The sequence below is a fragment of the Rhipicephalus microplus genome, chromosome 3, assembly GCF_043290135.1.
Source record: "Rhipicephalus microplus isolate Deutch F79 chromosome 3, USDA_Rmic, whole genome shotgun sequence".
Lineage (NCBI taxonomy): Eukaryota > Metazoa > Arthropoda > Arachnida > Ixodida > Ixodidae > Rhipicephalus > Rhipicephalus microplus.
The window spans coordinates 63,588,471-63,612,877 of NC_134702.1; the positions used below are offsets into that span (position 1 = coordinate 63,588,471).

A 24,407-nucleotide genomic window follows, 5' to 3' on the forward strand; every position below is an offset into this window, starting at 1 on the left:
CAATACAACCACATGACACTGCGTAATACACTGCGTAGAAAAGGTAGCTTCTCTGTGTTGTAATGAGGAGGAGAGACATAAGTGCTTGGAGGACGCACCTTGTCGTTAAGACGAAAAGAAAAGAGAACAAGCTAAGTATTTCATTATTCAGGCATGCTAAACGTCCAAAGGACATTGCATTGGTTTTTTTTTACATTTATGAGGCAAAATACTTACTTAAAAAGAAAATTAAAATTAGAAAAACCAGAATAAGTGTACATGAAATGGGGAAAACAAACATGTTGGGCAGTATTACACAACATCTAAAACAATCTCAATGGGAAGTTTTTTGGAATACCTTTAAAGCACTAAGTAGTAATCGTCATGCGGATCACATGGAAATGAAAAAAGAGCACTGAAATAAACAACGCAAATCGTGGGGTGCTGTACTCCACAGGAAAAGAAAACGGTAACGCAGATGCAGTCTTTGTCCCTGTTCCGCACCCCACTTTTTGTATTCAGAATGAATCGGTACCAACTAGCCCAAATGGCTGTTTTGCGATAAAGCAAAATGACTAATTAAATGCACAAATTTACAGGACCTAGAACAAATTACAGGTTGAGCCCCCCGATCAGGACCTGCAAGTGTAAACCAACACCCGTGACGAGACAATATATTTCATGTTTTCATTTTGTATTTGGTTTATCCCTTCTCTACTTAACAGGAACACTTGCTGCCGGTAGCCATAAGCACAGAGTTCTAGGAAGGACTTCAAAACAATATACAATGGTCCATAATGCACATTGCCTGCGACGTCAGCAAGGGATCAAATTACATCTGCGAATGACGACAAGTAGCGAGTGAAAGAGCAGATTAGTGCGGGCAAACAAAGGCTCACGTTCAAGCCGCTGATCGAGTCGCGAAGTTAGATAACGAGCTGGCCTTGTATTTGAGGTGTCCTGAACGTTTCACCATGGTAGTCTAGTGGCTAAGGTACTCGGCTGCTGATCCACAGGTCGCGGTACTGAATCCCGGCTGCGGCAGATGCGGAAATACTGTAGGCCCGTGTGCTCAGATTTGGATGCACATTAAAGAACTTACGATCAAGAAAGTCCACCAGCATTTGCGGGAATGTGATGAAACAATATCTCTAAATTCAATGTCATGTTTCCCGGCGTAATATTTGCAGACATCTATATTTAATTGACGAAAGCCTTCCCTTGTTTTCAAAGCGATTGTGTTTTAATGGTGAGAATACGATGGTTCCATAAGCATTCTCCGGCGGGCTAGTCGCCTCCCAATGAACAGGGAAAAAAAGTGGAGACGGGGCGCTGCTGCATTATGCCCTATCGTTTTATACGGTCTTGCGTAAACATGCTCACTACATCACGTCAGTGTGTTTGCACTGGATCGTTGTGATAGACGACATTATTTTGTCACAGTTGTCGAAGTGCTTCTGTGCAAGCTTTTTCTCACGCATACGATGTGGTTGTTAAGGTAGATGCGTACACGGCATTTTTTTTTTTTAACCCGAAGTCCTTTTATCTCGGGATACACCCAAGAACTAGCTCATGTCATATCTGTCCAGGAATCCGCCTCAATAAAGGGGCATGCGGGTAGGCAAAAATAAGTAAAAAATAACAAATCGCCAACCATTACGATACCGCATAACTCCAATTCTTAGCGCAGCTGGTCAGGTGCATAGAGTGTTAGGGTAACGACCGCAACGCCCTATAAAATAGTCCGGCCCCTTTTCATTACACATTATCCATCACGTTTCTTATTCGCTAGGCTATTCAACGCACAAAGCTTCAGCGTCTAAGAACGTTGATGCAGTACATGCAGTTCCAGTTGATGCTGCGCGTGTCCGAATGATGAACAAGTCATGGATGGATGAATGGATGGATGGATATGGCTGTACCCTTTAGATTGGGTGATGGCTAGCGCCCCCAAGCCGTAATATTTAATGAACCAAAAACTATATTTACTTTTTTTCTTTAAATAGTGAGGTTGGGGATTCGTACTACGCAGTGAAGGGTTTAAATTTCACTCGTGCCTTGACTTTAGCCACCAATCAGACAACCTCCTTCTAGTTAATTCTACCCGCTTAACGCCTATTTTGCCTTCCCTGTGCCTAAACCCCAGTGCTTTGAAAAACTCTGCGCCATCATCCTGAACAATTGGGTGAAGCCCTTTACAGAACATTATCAAGTGTTCGGCAGTTTCTTCTTCCTCTCCACACGCACTGCATAACGTGTCTACCCCTTCGTATTTCGCCCGGTATGTCTTGATTCGCAATACTAGTCAGGTAAACAGCTACCGCGCCACCTGACGGGAATAGCAGCTGTCATAGTCCGTTAAGTACACTCTATTGTCCACAGCTGGCGGGAGTAGTATAACATCATCACAATTTCTCGCCAGCTGATACAAATTACCAAATTTAAAAAGTTCGTATATGGGCAACACAGTATACAATTGCGCACGATAAACACCGTGAAACGTCTTTGAAGGCTTTCTACTGCGTTCGAATAAAATGGCTCAACAATGCTGTCCCTGCCCCCCCCATTGCATGTTACTTTGGCGAATCATGTGGGCGAGGTTAACGTACTAGCAGGACTCCTAAGCAAGGTCTAACGTCAGAAACTTTAGAAAATGAGGTAACTAGCACGTGCCAGGTTGCTGGAAGGCCGGACTAATAGTCTCGTACACATTTTTTTTGTTCCAATTGGTAAGTCTTGAAAGCTAGGTCCCAGCTGGATTTAGCGTTTTTCACTAGCCCACATTCGGCGCGCTAATGAGCTGAGGGAAGTTTCTCTTCCGGCGCAATTGTGCGGGGGCCTCTTCGTGCGATATCTGCTTCATTAAATGATGCAAAATGTTACTTTACGGTGTAGATTGCTTGTTTGCATCCAGAGTTGCAATGCGGCTACATGAGTAGCCTAACAATGCGAAGTGTCTTTTTTTTATGGTTGAAGGAACTAGCCGCATGATGTTTTTCAAGAAGCTCACTGAAATCCAATACAGCCAACGAGAAGTTGCGTAATGTCTAGAGTGTGAGGAAACCGCAATAAAAAATCACATATAAAAAGGTAATTCTTCAAGTTTTGCGTAATATACATGCGATATCAGAGCTTGACTTTAGTAAATGTCTTGGCTGGTTATACGTAAGGAAAATTAATCACATGTATTGAAGAAGTCCTTTGAATGAGCGCGATCTTTCCTGTGGGCGTCTGCCATCAAGATACATACCCGCTGCAGGAAGGTATTTCATTCATGTGTTGTCTCGTCGAAGTGACGATGGAAGAGCTTGTCTTAGAGGAGTGTCTGTGCGTGCTCTGAATCTATGGAAGCCGACAATCTAAAGGTAAACTAATGGTTATCCATGTGAACCAATATTTCAGCAAATGTCAGTGACTGCCGCCATAAATTACGCCTAGATGGAACATGAGCGTGAACTAATGTTTTTATGGTCATACCTAAGACCCCTGTAGATGACAATGTACCCTATTGATGGTATTTACGGCCTTAAAGTCATTACTTTATTGCTATACATTTTTGTTACGCTTCAAGTTCCTTTTTTATTTTTCTCTCGGAACAGCTACTCTGTGAAACGAATTAACTAATGGCACGTAAGTGTCTGCTGATAGAACATGAGTTTGTTTTGCTGTGCACTCGCACACAAGGTCCTGCTCTTGAAAAACTGGTAAATATTTGGCAGTACACGTCGCTATATCTTGTTATACTTCTATATTACATGTATTATTTGTATCGTTTTAAATCTTCGCCATTCACGCAAGAAAAGATATGCTCTATGAGTTATACTTGTGCAGTGGTGGGCAGCACGGGAATCATCCAAGGTTCATGAGCTGTGTTTTTCGCTAAGCAGGTGCGAAAGTGTGCGATCAGTCTTCTCTCGTCAGTATTTTAGATTACACACGTTAATTATTCTATATGTAATGTTTATCCATTCAGAATCCAGCTCTTAACGAAAAAACAAGGCATACAGAGGAAAAAGCATTGCGGATTCGCGTATCGTAAGAACAACTGACCCTAGAGCATGTGCTCTTGTTTCGCCAGTCTTTTATGGTCAGGCTGGTTTTCACGGAAACCCATATGCCCACATTATCCATGTATAGTCGCACTATGTAGGACACTAACATATGATCAATGAGTTTAAACTACGAGAAATGACAACGTATTGACAGCGTCATCTATGCCGGAAGTGGCCATAGCAGGAGTAATACATCACACAATTGCCCTTTGGCGGCGTTTCATAATTTCTATAGTTTTATATGCACACACCCTAAGGGAAGGATAACGTTGAACGATGCATGAATTGTTTTGAAGCACGGCAGTAAGGAATGAAGATTTTTACAACACGCGCACTCCATAAATGTTTCAGGTCTCTTAGTGCTACGTGCTAACGAGCCAAATTCATACAACAGTCTGAAATTTCTTATACCAGCCCGTGGGTTTTCAAATTTTCGTTACCAATTGAGTAAACCTGCTCATTAGCCACTATGTACATACTCACAAGCGCCCGTCGCCAGGATGATGCCCACTATGCCGAGGGCGGTCACAACTCCGATGACGGCCAGCTTGCTCCAAGTCGGCCACCTGAGCAAGACGGATATGTAAAAATTAAAAAAAAATAAACGTGCAAGTTGAGAAGAAAATGAAAGCTCGGAGAGATGAAAAATAAATCCTCCATCAAGGTTGTCGTTGCAGCCATCGAGCCGAAAAGTGGACTAGGTCTTCATCAAGGCAGCTTTGTAAAAGACACTGCCGTTGTCGAAACGTTGGTTCGAGTGATACCCTTGTTCAAAGATTCTTATCTCGTCAAAAGAAAACAAATTTAAGAACTAGGAAATGGTGAAGGATAGAGCAAAGGGCGTTCCAGCTCTTGTGACATGCAACCTGTTTTCAGATGGTTCAATTTCATAAGGCACCATTGGTGACAAGCTTGAAACCGGGCATGTAAGGAAGGGTGTTTCCCCAACGAAGACGGAAAACTGTAGATGTAGATTCTAAACTTGTGGCTCACACCCAACCTGGGGGATGGGTCAAGAATCCAGTAGCTTAACAAAGAAAAAAGGAATTTGTGTATTTAAATACTAGCGAAAAGAATTATAACAGAAATGTTGATTTTTGTAAATTATTCCTGCGAAAAAAATAGGGCGAATTAGTTCCTACTGAATGAGCAACGAATGATTCAGGCCAAAAAAAAAACATTTACTGTAGCCTAGATTGTTTAACTGAGAAACTTTTGGTAATGAGGTTATTGAGTAAATCTCTTAGACCATTCAATGAAATTCTGCACAACCTCGCACACTTTCCCGTTGCTTTGCCCAAGGGTATGTGCACCTAGGGATAGTAAACTTGACGTTGTCAAAGCCAATCCAAGGATTCGTCACGGAAATTCAAGCGATGCCTTTCTTAGTGTTAAAAACTTTCGAGGAGAGATCAAAAAGTGTTCCACAGTTTGCTCTTCTCCACAAACAGAACAGAGCAAGGGGGGGGGGGGAAGTCAAGCCTGCTTTAAACAGATAAAACTTTAATGGAGGAATACGATAGCTTAATGGAGTGATTAAAACCTCCAGGCCTTGGTTATGACGTGAGGAAATTTCACAGGATTTCATGATATGGTTGAAAGCCGGGGAATATTTTAAACATGAATAATTACGTTGGAATGCTACTTCCTTCTCCTTCCCTGCAGTTTCAGTTCCGTATGACACGTAGGGTACAGTGTTTCGGCTCCAGTAACGTGGTCAGCAACTGGTTCGGCTAACTGCTACCGTCGTCATTCTTTGAGGGCCCGGTTTCACCCAATTTTCGTTGTGCATACTCGTTTACGATGTACCGGGACACATCATGTTCTCAGTAGACGCCCACAAGCCGACACTTTAAGGCACCTCACCTCTTTAAAAAAAAAAGAAAAGCGTTTCTGGCGCATGTGGTAGTCATCGTTCAGTATAGACAAATGAGATCGTGGTTCAAAAATATCTACGGAGTGCGCAACATTGACACTGACAATTACAGCGACAGCTCTTAACTACGACATTTTCATTTTTGTTCACTTCGGCAAGCCTGTATTTAATTACCGTAACTAACGGTGAAATTTCGGCAGATCCCACTTAACATGGAGAAACGAAGCGTGCGGAAGAGTAATAGCTCGTTGTGTGATTTTTTTATTGAGCTCAATGGTACAAAATCACGCAGTGGCATTGCTCCGAGCCACAAAAGAGGAGCACCAAGGGACAAACGTGACAGACGTATGATATAGTTGAGGAAGAGTGCATCTATCACACCTTCGTAGAAAAACGCTTGGACGCACGTGTGACGCAAGCAGCTGCACCATTTACGTGGTGTCGCATCACGACAACTCCCTGAACTAAGGCGGACCAATGGTTCCCATTGACGAACGAGTTTTTGCGCTACCGTTGAAAAAAAGTAGAGGAGACACTTTTTCCCCTTCGTTTTATTGTGTTAAAGCAGCGTAGAACCAGCGTTGTTTTTCTTTGGCATCAAATAAATATAACAGCATGGGCTGTCTTCCTCATCGCAGCGTATACTGGGGCGCACATAGAAAGATTTAATATATGTGAATGCACTCAGCACCACGGCGTTTCGAAAGAGCAGATCAAGTATGCTGTTCCCACCACAATGAAATGTGTCCACTCCGCACAGAGTTTGTAAACACAAGTAATCACGCCAATTTAGGTGCCCCCACAAAACATGAAATTTCAACACAATTTCAGGGGTGATCTGCCTCTTAAGTACTGAACTGTTTTCAGAAAGGTTTTCACAAAGATATCGTAGTGAAACACAAAAATATTGTTACGAGTGACTGTGTTTATTTAAACATGAAGTGAAATGGCGTTGTGAAAGAGCAGCGTGCTTCTGAGACAGGCCTAGAACGCTTCTACCCAACCACACAGTCCAGGCGCCGCTCCACTACTACTATTCTTCTTCCGCGCCCCGTAGGCTCGCGCATCTTCGTTTCACTTCCCCCGGCGGCAGACGAAGCTCGCCGAGCGAGTTAAATAGGCCTATGATGGTACTGTTTGAGGCGAGCTACGTGAACAATTTGCGTAGTGCGCGAACGCTGGTTATTGGCTGTGACTCGGGCGACAACGTAATTCATGTCACTGAGACGAGTGACTATAACGAATGGGCCGGAATAGTTTGCTAGAAACTTCCGGTACAATCCTTTTCTACGAACAGGAGTCCACAGCCACACGTAGTCACCAGGAGAAAACTCCACGGGGATATGCTTGGCATCGTAGTGACTCTTGCTGTGTTCTTGCGAAGACAATGTTCGAAGGCGCGCTAGTTGACTTGCTTCTTCAGCGCGACACAACGTCTGAGCGATGGACAGATCTTCCTGATGTGAGAAAAGTAATAGAGTGTCCAGAAAACTCTGTGGATTTCGTGCGTAAAGCAGAAAGAAGGGCGAATGTCCAGTAACTTCATGCTTGGCGGTGTTATACGCGTAAGTAACAAACGGTAAGACGGCGTCCAAGTTCCTGTGGTCAGCATCAACGTACATCGATAGCATATTCGTGAGAGTTCAATTTGTTCTCTCAGTGAGACCGTTAGTTTGCGGATGGTAAGGGGTGGAGTGGCGATAAGAGGAGCCACAGAGGCGCAAAATTTCTTCAACCACATCGGCGATAAATTGTCGTGCACGGTCACCGATGACAACCCGTGGAGCACCCTGGCGCAGTATGACTCGTTGTAACAGAAAAGAAGAAACAGCGGCTGCTGTGGTCGATGTCAGTGCGTCCGTTTCCGTATAACGCGTTAAATAATCCACGCACACTATAACATATCGGTGGCCCGATGGGGTCTTAGGAAGGGGTCCGAGCAAATCGATGCCTACTTTTTCAAAAGGGGTTGTCGGTGGAGGGATGGGCTGCAAATAACCTGCCGGGGCAGTGGTGGATCGCTTGTGGCGCTGACACATAGCGCAGCTGGCGACGCACTGTTTTGTAGTCTTCCACATTTTCGGCCAGTAGAAACTCTCACGTAGTCGATGTAGCGTACGTGTGAAGCTGAATAGTTTCTTTTATACAGCAAACCATTTGAAATTTTAAAGTGCTTGTCGACGGAGTTATGTGCAGCTTCGAGCAAGGGTTTCAGAGTAGGGTCGCGCTGCTGCTCACGTTTCAAGCTGCTGGTATCTGGGAAGTCGGACGAGACAGAAACTAAATAGTCATCAATGCCATCGTCATCAGCATTGGTGTGCACTGAAGGAAGGCGGGATAAGCAGTCGGCATCTATTTAAGTCTTCGTTAGTGATTAGAAAATTGTACACGTCTTCCGCGATTCCCTTGAGCAGATGACCTACCTTATCTTCGTCACACATGGTCGCACTCACGATTCCGCAAAGCTTCAAGACGGCCTCGATGTAGGTGGTGCATGTTTCGGCAGGTAACTGAGCTCTGCGTGAAAGCGTTTGCTCCGCCTGCTTGACCTTAGCTGTTGAGTCACCAAAACACCTCTTCAGCTCGTCCACGAAAATGTCCCATGTGGTCAATGCACTCTCATGGTTGTCGAACCAAAGGGACACGGTGCCGACGAGAAAAAAACACCACGTTCTCGAGCTGCTTAGCAGTGCTCCAGCGGTTGCTGCGACTCACTCTTTGGTAGTGCTTGAGCCAGTCGTCAACATCGTCATCCGGCTGCCCCGAAAAGGTCCTTGGCTGACGTTCCGGCATGCCGCGGCGATCTTGTCCTGGCGGGTGAGCGTGTTGCTCATCAGCAACGAGGTTGTTATGGCCTGCTCCCTCGTCCTCCATGTCTGGTAGCTGCGGTGGCAAGCCTGCCAAGCGTCTGCTCCGTCGCAAAATCGGTAGAGATGGGTCGTCCAGATCTATGTACCCGGCACCTTCCACCAAACTGTTACGAGTGACTGTATTTATTTAAAGATGAGGTGAAATGGCGTTGTGAAAGAGCAGCGTACTTCTGAGACAGGCCCAGAACGCTTCTACCCAACCACACAGTCCAGGCGCCGCTCCACTACTCTTCTTCTTCTTCCTCGCCCCGTAGGCTCGCGCATCTTCGTTTCAATATTATGAAGCATACCGGTTAACTATAACGATGCACTTTTACTTTTTTCTATGTTTTGTTGACACATTTTTGTGTGGCGTGGACACATCTTAGTATTGAAAAACGTGGACTCAATAATTGTGCTACGTGCATATTTATAGCCTTGTGTTTGCTACAAAATATGCGATGTCGACTTTTGTGGAAGAGGAGTAGCAGGCGCCAACCATTGGCACCGACCTCTCCTTATATACATTTATTTAAAAAAAAATATACTGTCAACTACAAGTCAATATTCTGTCAAATTATCGCCAAAAAGAGTGAGAGGTTGGCGTCGTACAACGTCTCGTACAAAATATGGTTCGAGTTCCTGGAGCAATGATGCAACTCACGCGCTGCTCGACAATATAACCAGCGGGCGCTGCCGTAGCAGTAGTGGCGGTTTAACACCACGCCCCTCAAGTTCACGCGCATGCGCAAGCTGCTGCCGGCGCATGACTGCAGCGCTGGCTAGTGTGCCTCAATGCACTCGTTCACTGGTCAATGCCATCTAGAGAACTTCGGGCCTGCTCACTGTGTCTGCCACGGGCACTGACGTCACTCCGTTTAGGCCGGTGTGTTTCGCTGCACAGACGTGCCTAGGCTTGCTGTTGTCGCTCGACCGACATGGCTTGCCAAGGCTGACGAACGCTTTCGTGGCGTGCTGGTGTGCTTGTTGGTGACTCGAGAAGACTGTCCTTTTTCGGTGTCCGTGAACGGCAGCGTAAATACGTGATGCGTTTTGTGCACTGGATGTTCACAATCTGTACGGTTGCAAATCCGAACGGTTGGGCGATGCTGCGTTGCGAATTGTCGCGGCCAAAGTAGGTACCTAAGCTGCGAGTGTTCTCCTTTCCCAAGGACAACCGAACAACAAAATGGGAGCGTGACGTTCATGAAGCTGACGTCGTCGAGATCTGTTTTCTTCGTGACCCGAAGGTACGTGTGTCCGAACTACATATTTCTTAGTCGTTCCAATGGCCCCATCTCCACTATGTTCCGTTCTTGCTCTAAAATAAAGGTGTCATGTGTGCTTCCGACTTGTTGGCGTAAGCCCTGGCATTAAAATAATAAACGTGCACGGCAGTACGTTTTCATGACAGACGTTTTTTCTTCAAGGTCGGTAAATATTTTGCTATTGGAGATTAGCGCCGTGGACTTGTACTACCTCTGTTCACTTGGTTCACAAAAATGGAAGGAATGCTGAGACATTACTTAGTGCATCGGTTTTGCGCATAGTGTTTTCTTGCCGGCGTTTTCGCCACTTTATAGCGGTATTATTGTGGTTAGCAACTTAGCCTAATGTATTTTCTTGAAATTTACATGCGTGTAAACACTTACGGTAAAGAGCTTCTATAAATGGTTTTCAGGTGTGTCATTTCTACTTCAAGCTAAAATATTTAAGAACCACCAGCAAAAATTTACCGATACAACAACCAGCAATGCAGTAGAAGCACCCATGGGGGCTACATGGTTTAATATAGACCCAGTACTAACACGCTATCCAAAAACCAAGTTATATGACCGACTACGTATCACTGCGAGAGGGGTCAGAGTGAGGTAGGAAACGCCGCTTCTCGTGTTAAACCAAGGAGATTTTTGGGAAAAGAAAGATTGTGTTCTCTTGCAATGGTGATCGCCCTGATATTGTGCTGAGTACCACACTTGTGGCAGCAGGACACTCTCTCTTCAATAGCTACTTGTCTACGAGGACACGAAATTATTAGAAAGAGTACAAAGAGACAGAGTACAGTAAAAAGTTGAGTTCGAAAGAGTACAAATAAAACTGCAAAAATTTTGCAAATTCGTTGAAACAGTTTGTCTGCGTGCTCTAGATAGTGTGCGTGCGTGTGTGTGCAAACAAATAATGAACAAGATTTACCTTATTTATTTCCTCACATTGTTGCTCCATCCAATTTTGCTCTTATATATCGACCATGACTTTGATAGCTAACAATCTTTCACTTTTTCGTGGAAGAAATGGCTCACATGTGAATATACAAATGCTTTCATGAGCAATTCATTACTTAAACCAGGGCCTTCTTTCCTAAAAGGCGGAATAAAGCTGGTAAGCATGTAAAACTCATCACAAACGCTTTATCTTTTAATTTAAGACTATATGGTGGCAATGGATTCACAGCCTCTCGTTCGCTCGGTCAAAACGAGTGTCGGTACAGTGGCAGTGAACAGGCCTGATAGTCTTCTAGGTTCCATTGCACTGGCGCGCATTGAGGCACTTAAGCGCTGGCCGCATCGCGATGCTATCCGCTCCGAGATTTCCCCTTGGCGTGAGACTGCCTGTACGTATCTACACGCTGCACTTTACGGGCGTATGCCTCACAGGAATTTCGTAGTACCTTAACCATTATCGAATTCGTGAATGATCTATTCAAGGAACGCTGACAATCTATTACAGAAGAGTGTTGTTATTGTTACGGCAAATATAAGGTAAGAATGGGTGCCTAAGCTTGTTGGGAATTGATGACGGGTGACTGACAGTGCGCGGGCAGAAAGACATGAAAAAGGACGACACAGTGCACTCGGCATTTTGTGAATGATTGCATTTGACTATCAGTTTTCTCGCACGCACATGTTTATCTCTCTCTCTCTCTCTGTGCGTGAGCGTGTGAGTGCGTGTGAGTGTGTGTGTGTGTGCGTGTGAGTGCGTGTGTGTGTGTGCGTGTGCTTGTGTGTGCGTGTGAGTGCGTGTGAGTGCGTGTGTGTGCGTGTGAGTGTGTGTGCGTGTGCGTGTAAGTGTGTGTGCGTGTGAATGTGTGTGTGTGCGTGTGAGTGTGTGTGCGTGTGTGTGTGTGTGCGTGTGAGTGTGTGAGTGTGTGTGTGTGTGCGTGTGAGTGTGTGAGTGTGTGCGTGTGCGTGTGCGTGTGAGTGTGTGCGTGCGTGTGAGTGTGTGTGTGTGTGCGTGAGCGTGTGAGTGCGTGTGAGTGTGTGTGTGCGTGTGAGTGCGTGTGAGTGTGTGCGTGTGCGTGTGTGCGTGTGAGTGCGTGTGTGTGCGTGTGCGTGTGAGTGTGTGTGCGTGCGTGTGCGTGTGCCTGTGCGTGGGAGTGTGTGTGTGAGTGTGTGTGTGTGTGTGAGTGCGCGTGCATGTCTGTGTGTGCGCGTGCGCATGCGCGTGTGTGCGTGTGCATGCGTGTGCGTGTGCGTGCGCGTGCGTGTGCGTGTGCGTGCGCGCGTGTGTGTGCGTGTGTGTGCGTGTGCGTGCGTGTGTGCTTGTGTGTGTTTGCGTGCGCGTGCGTGTGTGTGCGCGCGTGTGTGCGTGCGCGTGCGTGTGCGTGTGCGTGCGCGTGTGTGTGTGCGTGTGTGTGCGCGTGTGTGTGCGCGTGTGTGTGCGTGTGTGTGTGCGCGTGCGTGTGCGTGTGCGCGTGCGCATGTGTGCGTGCGCATGCGCGTGTGCGCGTGCGTGTGCGTGTGCGTGTGTGTGTGTGTGTGTGTGTGTGTGTACACACGCACGGGGGTGTTCGAAGACGACCGCAAAATATTTCGTATCAGTTTGCAGGAAATATATACTTACATGTTTTCTAGAAAGGAAGAACATAAGAAATTATTTAATTATCTAGCAGCACATTGTAAAGTTGCACATTATATCAGCCATGCTTGCGAAGCTGGTAAATATTGAAACTTGACGCACTTTCTTCATCCGTTCCTTCCAGAACAGGCGTCCCTGACTCAGTTGTTGCTGTGCGGAACAAAGAAAGAACATTTTACGAAGGATTTTAAGCCTTGCAAGACTGCAGTTGAAAAATAATTATGCAGATGTCTTATGTAGTATATGAAAGCAGAAAAAACGGAAAATAAACAGCGATCGGGAGATTTTAGCAGCACACGGGGCAAAACGTTGACTGCCTCCTTCGTAGCAAAGGTGATTGCGCTGAGTAAAATTCATGCTGATTATTACAAAAATGTATCAAGTAAATCCCTACAATGTCTGTGCACGTTTAAGAGAATTTTTTTCCGAAAGAGACATACACACAAGAATTCGTGTGATACAATTTAGTAATTAGGACATTCCTAATATATCTTAATATGCATGCACTTGCACAATGGGAACTGTTTGTACCCGAAAACCAAAAAAAAATTTGGCGTGCATAGTAAAAACCACGCGCAAAAGAACTCAAGGTGGTCGAAATTTCGAGAGCCCTTCACTACGGCGTCTATCATCGTCATATCGTGGTTTTGACACCTAATACCTCAGATAATATTATTAGTATTATTTCCTTTCAAAGGAAGTAATTCTATGACCACACTTAACCGCCTTTGTCTATGCATTCTCACAGAAAATTGTCGTTGTTATAATACCTAGCTCTATCTAGCCGAAACGTACTTACTCACAACTGAGGCTTCGTTGATGTCGTCAGAATCATCGTCGTTATCTTTAAATAGAAAAAAAAGAGTAGATATAGTTGAAACACTTGGTCAGTGTCTTCGCTTATTTTGATTGAGTGTTGGGCCTACAAATAGTTAAATGGTCAGCAAAAGCCTCTACAGGTTTAAAGACTATCCTATACCTTATGGAATCTTTTGTATCCCAATGCAGTAATGGGTGACCGGTAAAATAGGCAATCGCAGGGAACTGTGGAATATGACGACTTCCGGTTCGACGCACCAAACGAGTTGGCAGCGGCACGCGCGCATATTTTTACAGCTCTGTTGAAGAAAAAAAAAGCACCTCTCCGTGCAATGTCAGTGTTTTAGAAGTTGCTTTTTGTTTTTGTTTTTGCTAACCGTGACTGCTGCGACGATGAAAAGCTACGAAAGCTATGAACGGTAAGGAAACTTTTTTTTGTCGCACTAAAATGATCTGCAATGCTTTTGTGCTGCTTGGGTGTACTGTCAGTTTGGCTAGCAGATCAGTTGATACAGAAGACAGTTTTCATTCTATGCTAAGCAGTGTGCTAAGAGGTCATTTCGGGATCGCTGCTTCGGCCGACATCGGTCGATGAGCATAAAGCGCAGCATCTATTGCGCGTTGAGATATTTTTTAAATTTTTTTCTAGCCTTCAGCACGCTATAAAATAGATTTCTTAGTCGAAGCCAGTTGATTATTTGAACGCTGATTTCGATCAAGCTGCGCGGCACGGTGGTACATAACAATACAGTCAAACATACACGAAGCCAAATAGTCGAAATCCTGCACTTTTTTAACGCACTTCTTCCTTTGTGTGCCGTCCTGGCGCAGAGTTTGACCAAGATAAACGCAAATTAACTCGTTCAGCACTTTGTGTACGCTCACTCTTGAGTGAAGCTTATGCGTTTTTTTTTTTTGTCGTATGTATGGGTGATATGGCCGACGCTCATTTCGTATGGCAGATATATGGATTTCAGCCGTGCGTTCCCATAATATTTTTGCTAGGCGCACCTGCGTGACAATTTATTTCTCAATATAATGTTCGCAGGAAACTCATGCGTAGGCTTTTTTTTATTAAAGTGAAACACACGTACCTGGAATAAAATGGTTTTCGCACACTCTGGCTTCAACGTTCCGTACTCAAAGGCTATCTGTCACTGTGGCTCTCTTCACAGCCGCGGCCCACCTCATTTTCTTTTCTTCATTCAATGGAAATCAATACCTGCGTTATCCTTTAACGCTCGAGTTGGAGTAGCCAACGGCTGAACAACCGACCATGGTTTATCAGGATGAAAACAAGCGGGTGACCGCGCGCGTGAATCCCGAATAATCTGAGGCTTGCAGCGAAGCGGTTTGCCGTCGTCTACTCTTCTCGAACCGGAAGAAAGCAGCCGGCGGTGCATCCTACAATTCCTCGCTGTTTTACTGGTCCCCTATTGCATTTGTTCTCGCAAGATTCTTAAAGGCCCTGCAAAACTTTCTTAAGTAGTCATGGAATGGACTCACTGAAGGAGCTTATTGCCTCGCGAATTCACAAGCGCAAAAATTTTCAGAATCTGTCCAGTGCGAGCGAAGTTGAAAATAGTCGCACGCTGCAATTGTAATCTCTCTTCTCTCGTCTCGATGAAAGCGCTGGAAGCTAGCAGAGAGGGAGGACGCGGGGAAGGAAAATACGTCATCTTTTGGCCTAGAGCACATCGTGTTTTTCTTCGAACACCTTTTCAGTGCGATCGAGCGCGCACACATGACAAGTCGCGGCCTCCCACGGTGGCTCCAGGAACGACCGAGCTCGCCATGCTAAAATCAGCCAGCGGCCGGTACAATGACTATGACAAGTGACTTTTGAGGTTGCTGCGCCATTTGTTGAAAGAACAGAAAGTAATTTTTGTCTGACATTGAGAACTTATTGTGAATTCCAGGCAACGTGCTGCGCTATAATATTTGGCTCGCTTGTTCTAGGAAGCCTCGACTACTGGTCGGCGACGTTTTCAGACTGTGGTGTTGGGGGTTTCAGTTACGATTTCGGTTTCAGAACCGGTTCTCACCCCCCCCCCCCCTCCTTCGTGGGTTCTGTACCAATGTGCGTGCTGTACATAGTAAAAGAGAGTTTCTGCCAGGATGACAGCTTCGTGACTTTTTCTCCTTTTCGGCCGGCGCTTCGGGCGCCGGACCGCTTTGTTCTCCATGCGTCGCGTCCGACGCACGATACAGCACTGACCATGCTAAAAAGTGTTGCAGAGACCCTTTCAAGCGTAGTAAAATATTAGTTTATAACGAATGTCTAAATAGGTTGTAAATGACCCTTAGTATATTTGATCTGCCAGCCCAATGTGTTTCTACAAAATCCGCAAGGCCATTTCAGGGTCACTTTGGCGAACGCAATATTGCACCAAGCAGCCGGCCTATCTAGTCATCAGTTGCAGACAGCTACAAAAAAAAAAAAAACATCTGTTGTGAACCTTCCAATACCCTTGTTATAACTACCGTTCAGTATAGAAGAGGCGCAGTATCTATTCTCCCGGTAACTGGGATAATTGTTCGAATCGAAAAAATTTCTTTCGGCCGTCGCCTCCCATTCGCTCTGATTTGTCACGTGACTAACTGCCGGGGTGACAAGAGAAAAAAAAACTGGCTGCTGCGGGACAGACTGTACAGACGTGACAATGCGTGTGTTAGATTAGGTTAGGTTGCGTTTGGTTAGGTTACGTGAAGTTCTCACGACTGCCGGGAGAATAAGACAACAAATTTTCCCGAAACTTAGCCACGTGAGATATGAGTGCCAATGGGAAGCGACTGCGGGGAGAAATTTTTTTAAAATATTTATTCCAGTTTACGGAAAAGTACACACCCTAAAAGAGGCTAGGACTCAATGACTGCGATTAGCGACCAATACTATTAAATTTGCATATATACTTACCTATTAGCGAGCCGCGACGAGACATCTTGTCCCTTAGACGTGAACGTTGAGATAAAAAGCGCGCAAGCAGGATCGCTTCTTTCTCCTCTGCTACTGGCAAGTTCACGAGTAGAATGAGTGTGGTGCGCAATGAAACCAGTGTATCTTCCTATCGATATTTTAGAAGGCTAGTTTACTAAATAACCTGTTCTAATAAGGCGTTATGACGCAAGCAAATATTATTGAGTCACAAGTTATAAACCTAGCTCTATCGTTTATTTTTCATAAAAAAAGAATAAATCTTTCTATACTTGTTTTGGATACGGTAGTGCTGCTGTTGATTTGTTAAACTGAAATAACGTCTTTATTCGTTGCTTTTAATATTTTCATCACTTATGCCATGTCTATCTTGGTACGCATACATGTCGTCTCTTGGTTAGCTTTCGGTTTTTATGGAAATAGCATCGAAGACCAGCACAATAGTATTGACAATAACAACGAGTTCGACGAAGATGAGAATGACGGCTTCAACAACGGCCACAATAACAACGGCAACAATAACAAAAATGTGAAATTTTGATATTTTTGCTGCATTATTGAAATTATCCAATTTCATGAATAACGTCAATTAAATATTTATAGCCATTTTTTATGTGTACAATCTATATTGGCACCAAAAACTGTAAAATCAAAAACCCCTAAAGCAGAAAGCGCCTTAGGATTGTTACGCCGGTTTTTCAATAATTAGTCAGGAATGCATACATTACTTATGTCAGCATGTGAAAGCGTGCCGATTCAGGCAGCCCTGAAGAAACTGAAGTTTTGTAGGCAGCAACAAGTCGTGCTGTGTTCTAACAGTAAGCCCGCTTTGCAGCGGCTAAAACATGGATTCGTTTTGGATCTATGCACTCAAAAATCACTGCGAATCCTTAAAGCCTTGCATGGCACTGGTATTAACATTAACTTTCAATGGATTACATCACATGTGGGTATAGCGGGTAATGAGGTGGCTGATAGACTTTCCCGTCCCTGGAGTGCTCTGGAGCTTACACCAACGAAGAAGGCTCCGAAATACAACCAGCATATCTTACGAGAAGCTGTCAATAATCATTTCCACTCGTTATGGCTGACTCCTCACCAGCCATGTGTGACAAAAGGGCTATGAAGGGAAGAGGCCTGCTTGCTTTATTGCATCCGAACGGAATCAGCACGTACACCAGCATGGCTCACAAGTTCCGACTCTCCGCGACGCCCTTGTGCCCGAAGTGAGGGGAAAACGGTGATAAAGAACACTGTCTTCTTAAGTGTTGTGAACTTAAGAAGGAACGGCAAGGTTTATTTGAGGAACTGCAACGGTTAGGCTCACCATGTGACAGCGGGACGGATATTGTGTTTCCGCGTGGTCACTCGATCTTCAGGAAACAAGTGTCGCGACTTTTCTTGAATTTCTTGAATGCTACAGATCTCGAATGCTACAGATCTTGAATTCTTGAATGCTACAGATCTTGAATCCTTGAATGCTACAGCGTGTGACTGGTGACAAGTGACAATTATGTTTGGGGTATAGTGCAGCATGCTAGAGCACCGGCACAATACTGCACGTGGAATAGCACAGAGGCCACCGTATTATGCAGGCTTACGTCGCACTCTGCACGAGTTTTATTTTTAGAGACTGCTCGTGCTTAGTTAAAAAACAAACAAAGGACATTAGCTACAATAAGCAAAGAGGAAACTGGGTGGGGCGATTGCCTGCAAAGTATGCTAAGCTAGATCCACCGGCTACCTGCATCATCCTTAACCTTGACCTTTTATGATACACAAACTTTACGTACGCCCTATTCTGGAGTTTTGTAGCGATCTTTTTTGCCAGAAGTGCTGAGTGAAAAGTAAGCCCTCTGATATTGCTAGAAAGGCAAGATCTGTGGCTGTGTCTCGGGCTACTTAGGTGGGGTGCGGATGGCGTGTGCTATTTGGAAGCTCGAATCATTCCACTCGGTGAAACATTCTGATAGCTTACCGCACAAACATTCTTAAGGCTCTACGATGCGCCCCTCTCCCGTTATCAGAGAGTTGTCTTCAAATCTGCACATTCTTTCGTTAATTGGACACTAAAGGCAACTATTAAGTCAACGTTGCTTGTTGAAACAGCGGTCCCGAAACCTCATAGTGTTCTTTTTGTACCAAGAAAAGAATTATTTTTAAAGAAAATCTGGTCTTAGTGGCCCACACTGGGTTAGCGCACTTTTCAAGTTACCCGCCTTAAGAAGCGGACCGATTCCCGTCACTGTTGCAATGCACAACGTTGCCCGGCTTTACTGCGTGGTCGTCTACAGTAGTAGCCAAAACGAAAGTAGCGGGAGGCACAGCAGCAACAATGGCCAGTGATCAATTTACTGTCATTGGCTCTAAGATGGCAGACATAATTTGGTTCGACTGCGCCCCGCTAGATGACACGACCTGTCCAGTGTATTCACGCGAAAATTTAATTTTCGAATCAATCGCACCCTTCCCTTAGTAAAGTCCGGTGTTTGTTTGTTTTTTCATTACTAAAACAGAAACGAACAGGCAGCATTTTATTCCATCTTTTGATGCACGGAAAAGTCTTTATTTAGTGCAGCTACATCGATTACTAACGATTAATTGTAGGCAGTTCGTCTGACGTGTTCGGTATCATTTTGAGAATTTCCTGCTGCGGCGCATGTATTCTTGTGCATTTACCTTAATTTCTCGGTAAGAATGGCACTGCTGTTGATAATATTGCCCTTTTGGATGTTGTCATACATTGAGCTTTCAATCTGACGTAAATTGTTATTTGACTTCAGTGTTCCTTTAAGCACCCGTGGCGTTGTTATCAAAGATGCCAAGTCATTTTCGTCCAGTCTCTGTAATCAAACATACACACCCTCGTCAGAATTTAACTTTCTGATCCCTATGCTTGTTGCAACTTAGTTTTCAGTTTCATTTATAAAAAAAATGCAAAGGTGCTTGCAAAGCATATTCTGGAGGGCCTCGTTCAACACCATCTCAGTCATTTTTGTATTCACCTGGTAATTACTACGGATGCAACGCCAATCTTCAGAAGGCCTGAGTAGGCATTTTTTATCGTCATCTAAATTAGATTTTTGTGCTCCGACTGCCTGACTTCACGCCAAGTTTTCTCGCAGAATTCCTGGCAATTTCACTAGCTCTTTGAAAGCTAAGTTCACAGCAATCAAAAACTATTATGATTTCGGGTGCCTTGTCTGTTTGTACGCATTTAACATCTGCCAAGCAGTCCCCTTATCTCAGGATATTTTGGTCTCTCGTACCACGTAGCCTGTCAGAAGTTCGGTTTATTTGCGTCCCCGGGCATGCTAGCATTGGACTAATTAAAACGGCTGACTAGCTCACTTCAGGTTCTTTAAATTTCCGGTGTTTCTAGTAGCTCCACAGTGTTCTTTTATTACTGCAGAACGATTCAAACGCCTGTTAGTCCTGGAACACCACATAATGTCTTTCCCGTCAATGTGAGGTGACCCTCACAAGCATTCGCTGTAGAGTTCCTCGGTTAAATTATTGACTTCAGAAATCTGTATTCTCAGTAGTAACCTTTGTCCAGTTTGAAGTAAACCGGAAACACTAGGTGACTTCCTTCTCACATGCGGCAATTTTACCTCACTGCGCCGAATAATTCTCGAAGGGCCGATTGGTATGCTGGGTTTGGCATTTACACATCTACCCTTTTAACGTTTGGAACCAGTAAGTGGAGTGCGGGCCGCGGTGCTATTCTGTCCGCGCTACATAAATACATTCAGGCAACTGGGAAATTACGTTGCTTGTGGTACCGCCCAACGTATACACTTCTCTGTCCAGCTTCTTCTTTTTCGCTATTTGCAAAACTTGGGTTGTCGTATCGTTTGGCCCTTCTCACTATTTTGTTTTTATTCTACGTTATTAGTTATCTCATTCTTATCTGATCTTTCTCTCTTTTAACAATAGTTGTATTTAAAGGACTTAAAATTTTTGTTATAACGTACAGTGTGGCCAATCACCCTAGTGGGCATGAGCCAAGATCCTTTTAGCGACGAAGAAACAATGTGCATGGATTTAAACGTCCCGAAATCATGATATGATTATGAGATACGTCGTAGTTGAGGGCTCCGGATAAGTTGACCACTTGGAATTCTTCAACGTGCATCCAAATCTAAGCATATGGTCTTCGAACATTTTCGCCTCCATCGAAAATGTAGCTACTGTGACCGGGAATTGATCTCATGAAATGCGAGTCAGCAGTCGAGTACCAGACAACAAAACATCAGAAGCACAGCAAGAGCCACAACCACGACAATGATTACGATGCCGTGGGGTGTACGGTATAATGAGCATCATTATCAGTGTTATCAAAACAAACGATCAGTGTCTTGACACAAAGTTCTCCTGTGTGTCCACATTCATCCTTATCATCGTCAGTTTGTGGTGGCGAACTTGCAATACGCGACAGCAACTTGCCCTAACCAAAACGTTCATTATTATTACACAGCACTTCGTTAAAGGCAGGTGGCTGCAAAGGTCGAGCTCCAATAACGACTTTCATCCCATTTTCTTTACATGGGGAGTACAGGAGCGAATAAAGACAAGTACATGAGCCTATTATACGAAATAAATCTGCTGACGTACAATTCTCATCAGTTGTCTATTGAAATATAAAGTTAAAGTCTTTGGTAAATATTCACTTCACTCGCTCGTTGATTCTGGCTACCACAATATATTGCGCAAACTGATACCCTTATTTATTATATGGACGTAGATGCTAACACAAAGATATTTTTAAACAGTACTACAAAAGGAATTTCTGTAGACTGAAAACTACAACTGAATCACAACTTCTCATGACACTAGAATGCTCCAGAACTGTCAAAGAAATGTGACGAGAGGGCATGATGAGGAAAAAATAAGAGCTTCATTACACTGAAACATCACAAATTAAACAAATCATCGGTCAACAAAAGTCACGCTTAAAATGCCACATCATTGAGCACTGGTCAATAAATACACAAACTATCATGAACTGAGGAACGTTGTATCATTTCACGCAGGACATTTCCACATTTTACCTCATTGAAAGGCAACCCATGGGCTTGACTACGCCAAGCCATGCAGCAAAAGTAGTTACCTGATTTCATTAACATAAGTGAGCTATAAAGCTGTGTCATTTCTATGGAATATTGCTGTCTCGCTACAAATGAAGCATTGGCAACAAATAGAACGAAGTGATTCTATTTCGCACCAACGGGCATAAAGCCTTCTCACACCTTGTTCATGAACTTGCGCGTGAATTGTGCTTTCTGTGAAAAATATCCTTCCCGTTTTGGTAAACTAAGAAGCCTACCTCCTTGTTCCTATTCTTTTCATCTAATACCAGTGTCACGTGTCTTACTGCTGACCATGATTTGGCCCGATCGAAATTGAATTCGACTATTGTGATTGGGGTCCCATCTGCTTCTCGCGTAATGGAGCCAAGCAGAAGTTTTGGTCGACCATCGTAGCCGCAGTCGACCACCACTTCCACTACGACACCACGGCCAGTGTTTTTTTATACAACCACTCGATGTTGTTTATTCGCTCTGAAATTATAGTGAGACACTGACACCCCAACCTATTATTTCACAGGTAAATGAAATTATCAGCGTCCTCGGCGTATTAGATTGCAGAATCAATCGAGTTAGCTACTACTTCAGTCTAATTGTCCTAAAATAGAGCACTTGATTTTTCCGAGATACAGGCTCTTTGTGGTGCTCTTTTATATATGCCAAGCTTGATGCCTAAACAAATTTCATTTTTTATACGTCACATCACTTGAAGTATGTACATATGATGTTGAGAACGTTGAAATAAGGCTGCAATAAAATAAGTAACACACAGCACATACTATTTCGACAAAAAACATGAGATGCTGGTTTCTTACTCTAGCTGCCACGAAACATTTCCTTCTTGCGAAACAAACATGCTTAGTGAACACAAGCAAATGAGAAACATTATGCAACCAGAAACATCGTTTCCCTAATGAACATGACGAGCCTTCACTCTGGGGAACATTTGCAAGTAGAATGATTTTAAATCGTTCTTGTCTCGACACTCTGCAAGACTGTACATGTTTTTCCACTTCCGTGAAAGCATCCTCCACTTTAGCCTTGCGCCGTCGGATTGTTTGATGAGCCTGATGATTGACACCTGGCTCGAGGCACAATCTTCAGCTGTATCGGTGGGTCAGGCTCCAGGAGGACCTTTCCTTTGGCGAAAGAAAGGGGAACCTGCAAGGAAAAAGTGTTTGGTGTAAAGCCACAGCTTTAGGCTTAGACTGGGTAAAAGATAACTTTGTTGAGCGAATAAAGATTTCTCTTGCGTATTTACAATTGCAATACATACGAAAGTAGGAAAAAGCAAAAAGCTGGAAATCTTTGCTTCAGTGCCTGAAGCAAACAACGGTTCACTGGGAACACCAGTTACACTGGTTCCATTCATCATCCTTGTTTATTGTGCATGTAATTTTTCCCTGTCATGGCTCTGTTTCAACGCATCAATCACTGTATTCTTAATTACATATCCCAATCTATGCATTCATCATCAGTTAGACGCGTTTGTTTTTAAGCATCATCACTATCATCATCATCATTACGAGTGATCAAGTGGCCGCTTGGTAACGGACCTGATTCAGCGCTGTCATAATCATATTTCCCTGTCTCCATCGTTAACGCGTTTTTTGAAGCGAAGCAGCTTATGGACGAGCCTTGTCACCCCCTTATGCGCCGTGACATGCTATAGTACTCGGAGCGCCCACTAGAGGCACAGTGGTAGCAGCGTTCGCACACCTTAACACAATATACGCCAAATGACCAACAAAACAGCATTGCATATACTGTACACACATCTTGTGTTGCATATGCAAGCTCAATTTGTCAGTGTACGAAAGATTCACGGTCACTCGAATGATCCTCAAAGCCTCGTCACTCATCATAATTCACTTCGTTAATATGTGGCGATGTTTTTCTTATGTTCAGCACTTTCATCATCACATGATTATTATCAACATTCAAGGCTAATTTGCTTGCTCGCCGCTCTAGACCAACGTGTTCGTCAACATCTTTATCGTCGTTGATCTTCGTTAGGAGTTTGTTCATGGTTACTCTCGAAGCTAACGCATTCATCACGAACAGTAGCATTGTTCCAGAGGCCGTTGCTTGTTGAAAGCCCTGCTGCAAGGCGCCCATTATCGGTGCTCTCCAAGTCTAGTCAGCTCGAAAATTGTTGCATGTATGTCGAAATAACTTGATGAAAGTCTTGAATAAAGCAAATAAGTTTAAACGACTTCTAAAATGCATATTTAGCTATATAATATATTATGTTTTGCGCATAGTCGTATGACAATGAAGCAGGTTCTACTTCCATGTGATATATCAGCTTCTTACACAAACTCGGTATGCCTTATTAGTAGGTGTTTGTTATCGGTGCTCTCCAAATTTTGTCAGCTTGAAATACATATCATGTTTGTCTTGCTCACTTAATCTACGTCGTTAATAAAAGAAAAAAAATAAGTAGCTTTTAAAATCGCATTTAGCTATGCTATAGATAATCTTTTGTGCATAGCCACATGAATATACAAAGAGGCTCATAGCAAATGGTGCTCTGCCCGCTACTTACGCAAACTCAGTATGCCTGGCGTCCACAAACATGCATGCCACGGAAACAACCAAAACGTGCAAGACTTTGGTCGCTCACTATGGAGCAAAAGTAAGACAAAAATAAACCCATCGTTTCCTTGAGTAAAGCAACATTATTTCAAAACACCTACGAGTTTAGAGCGATCTTATAAATGTATGCACACAACTCTCCAGGCAACCTCAGAAGAGCACCATTGTTTTCTGTGTACTTACCGATGTTGGTTGTTTTCATAAGTTTCCGCATATAAATGTTTTTTATAAAATGCTGAAGTAACACCAACATTTGAGATCGATTTCAAGACGTTTCGTTGGCTAGCCTGATGCCACTTCACTAATTCATTTTGTCCCCATAAGTGTACGCTTAGTTATAGAACGTTAGGTTGA

General features: G+C 44.0%; 1 protein-coding gene across 1 annotated transcript in view; it reads right to left on the minus strand.

Moving 5' to 3' along the window:
- The window catches only part of LOC119173990 (uncharacterized), a 96,476-nt gene that overhangs the window by 51,008 nt on the left and 21,061 nt on the right, over positions 1–24,407 (minus strand). The window contains exons 15-16 of the mRNA XM_037424773.2: positions 22,537–22,616; positions 4,515–4,597 (exon numbers count right to left, since the gene is read on the minus strand). Coding sequence (XP_037280670.2) covers positions 4,515–4,597; positions 22,537–22,616 — 163 coding nt within the window. The remainder of the gene's footprint in view (positions 1–4,514; positions 4,598–22,536; positions 22,617–24,407) is intronic.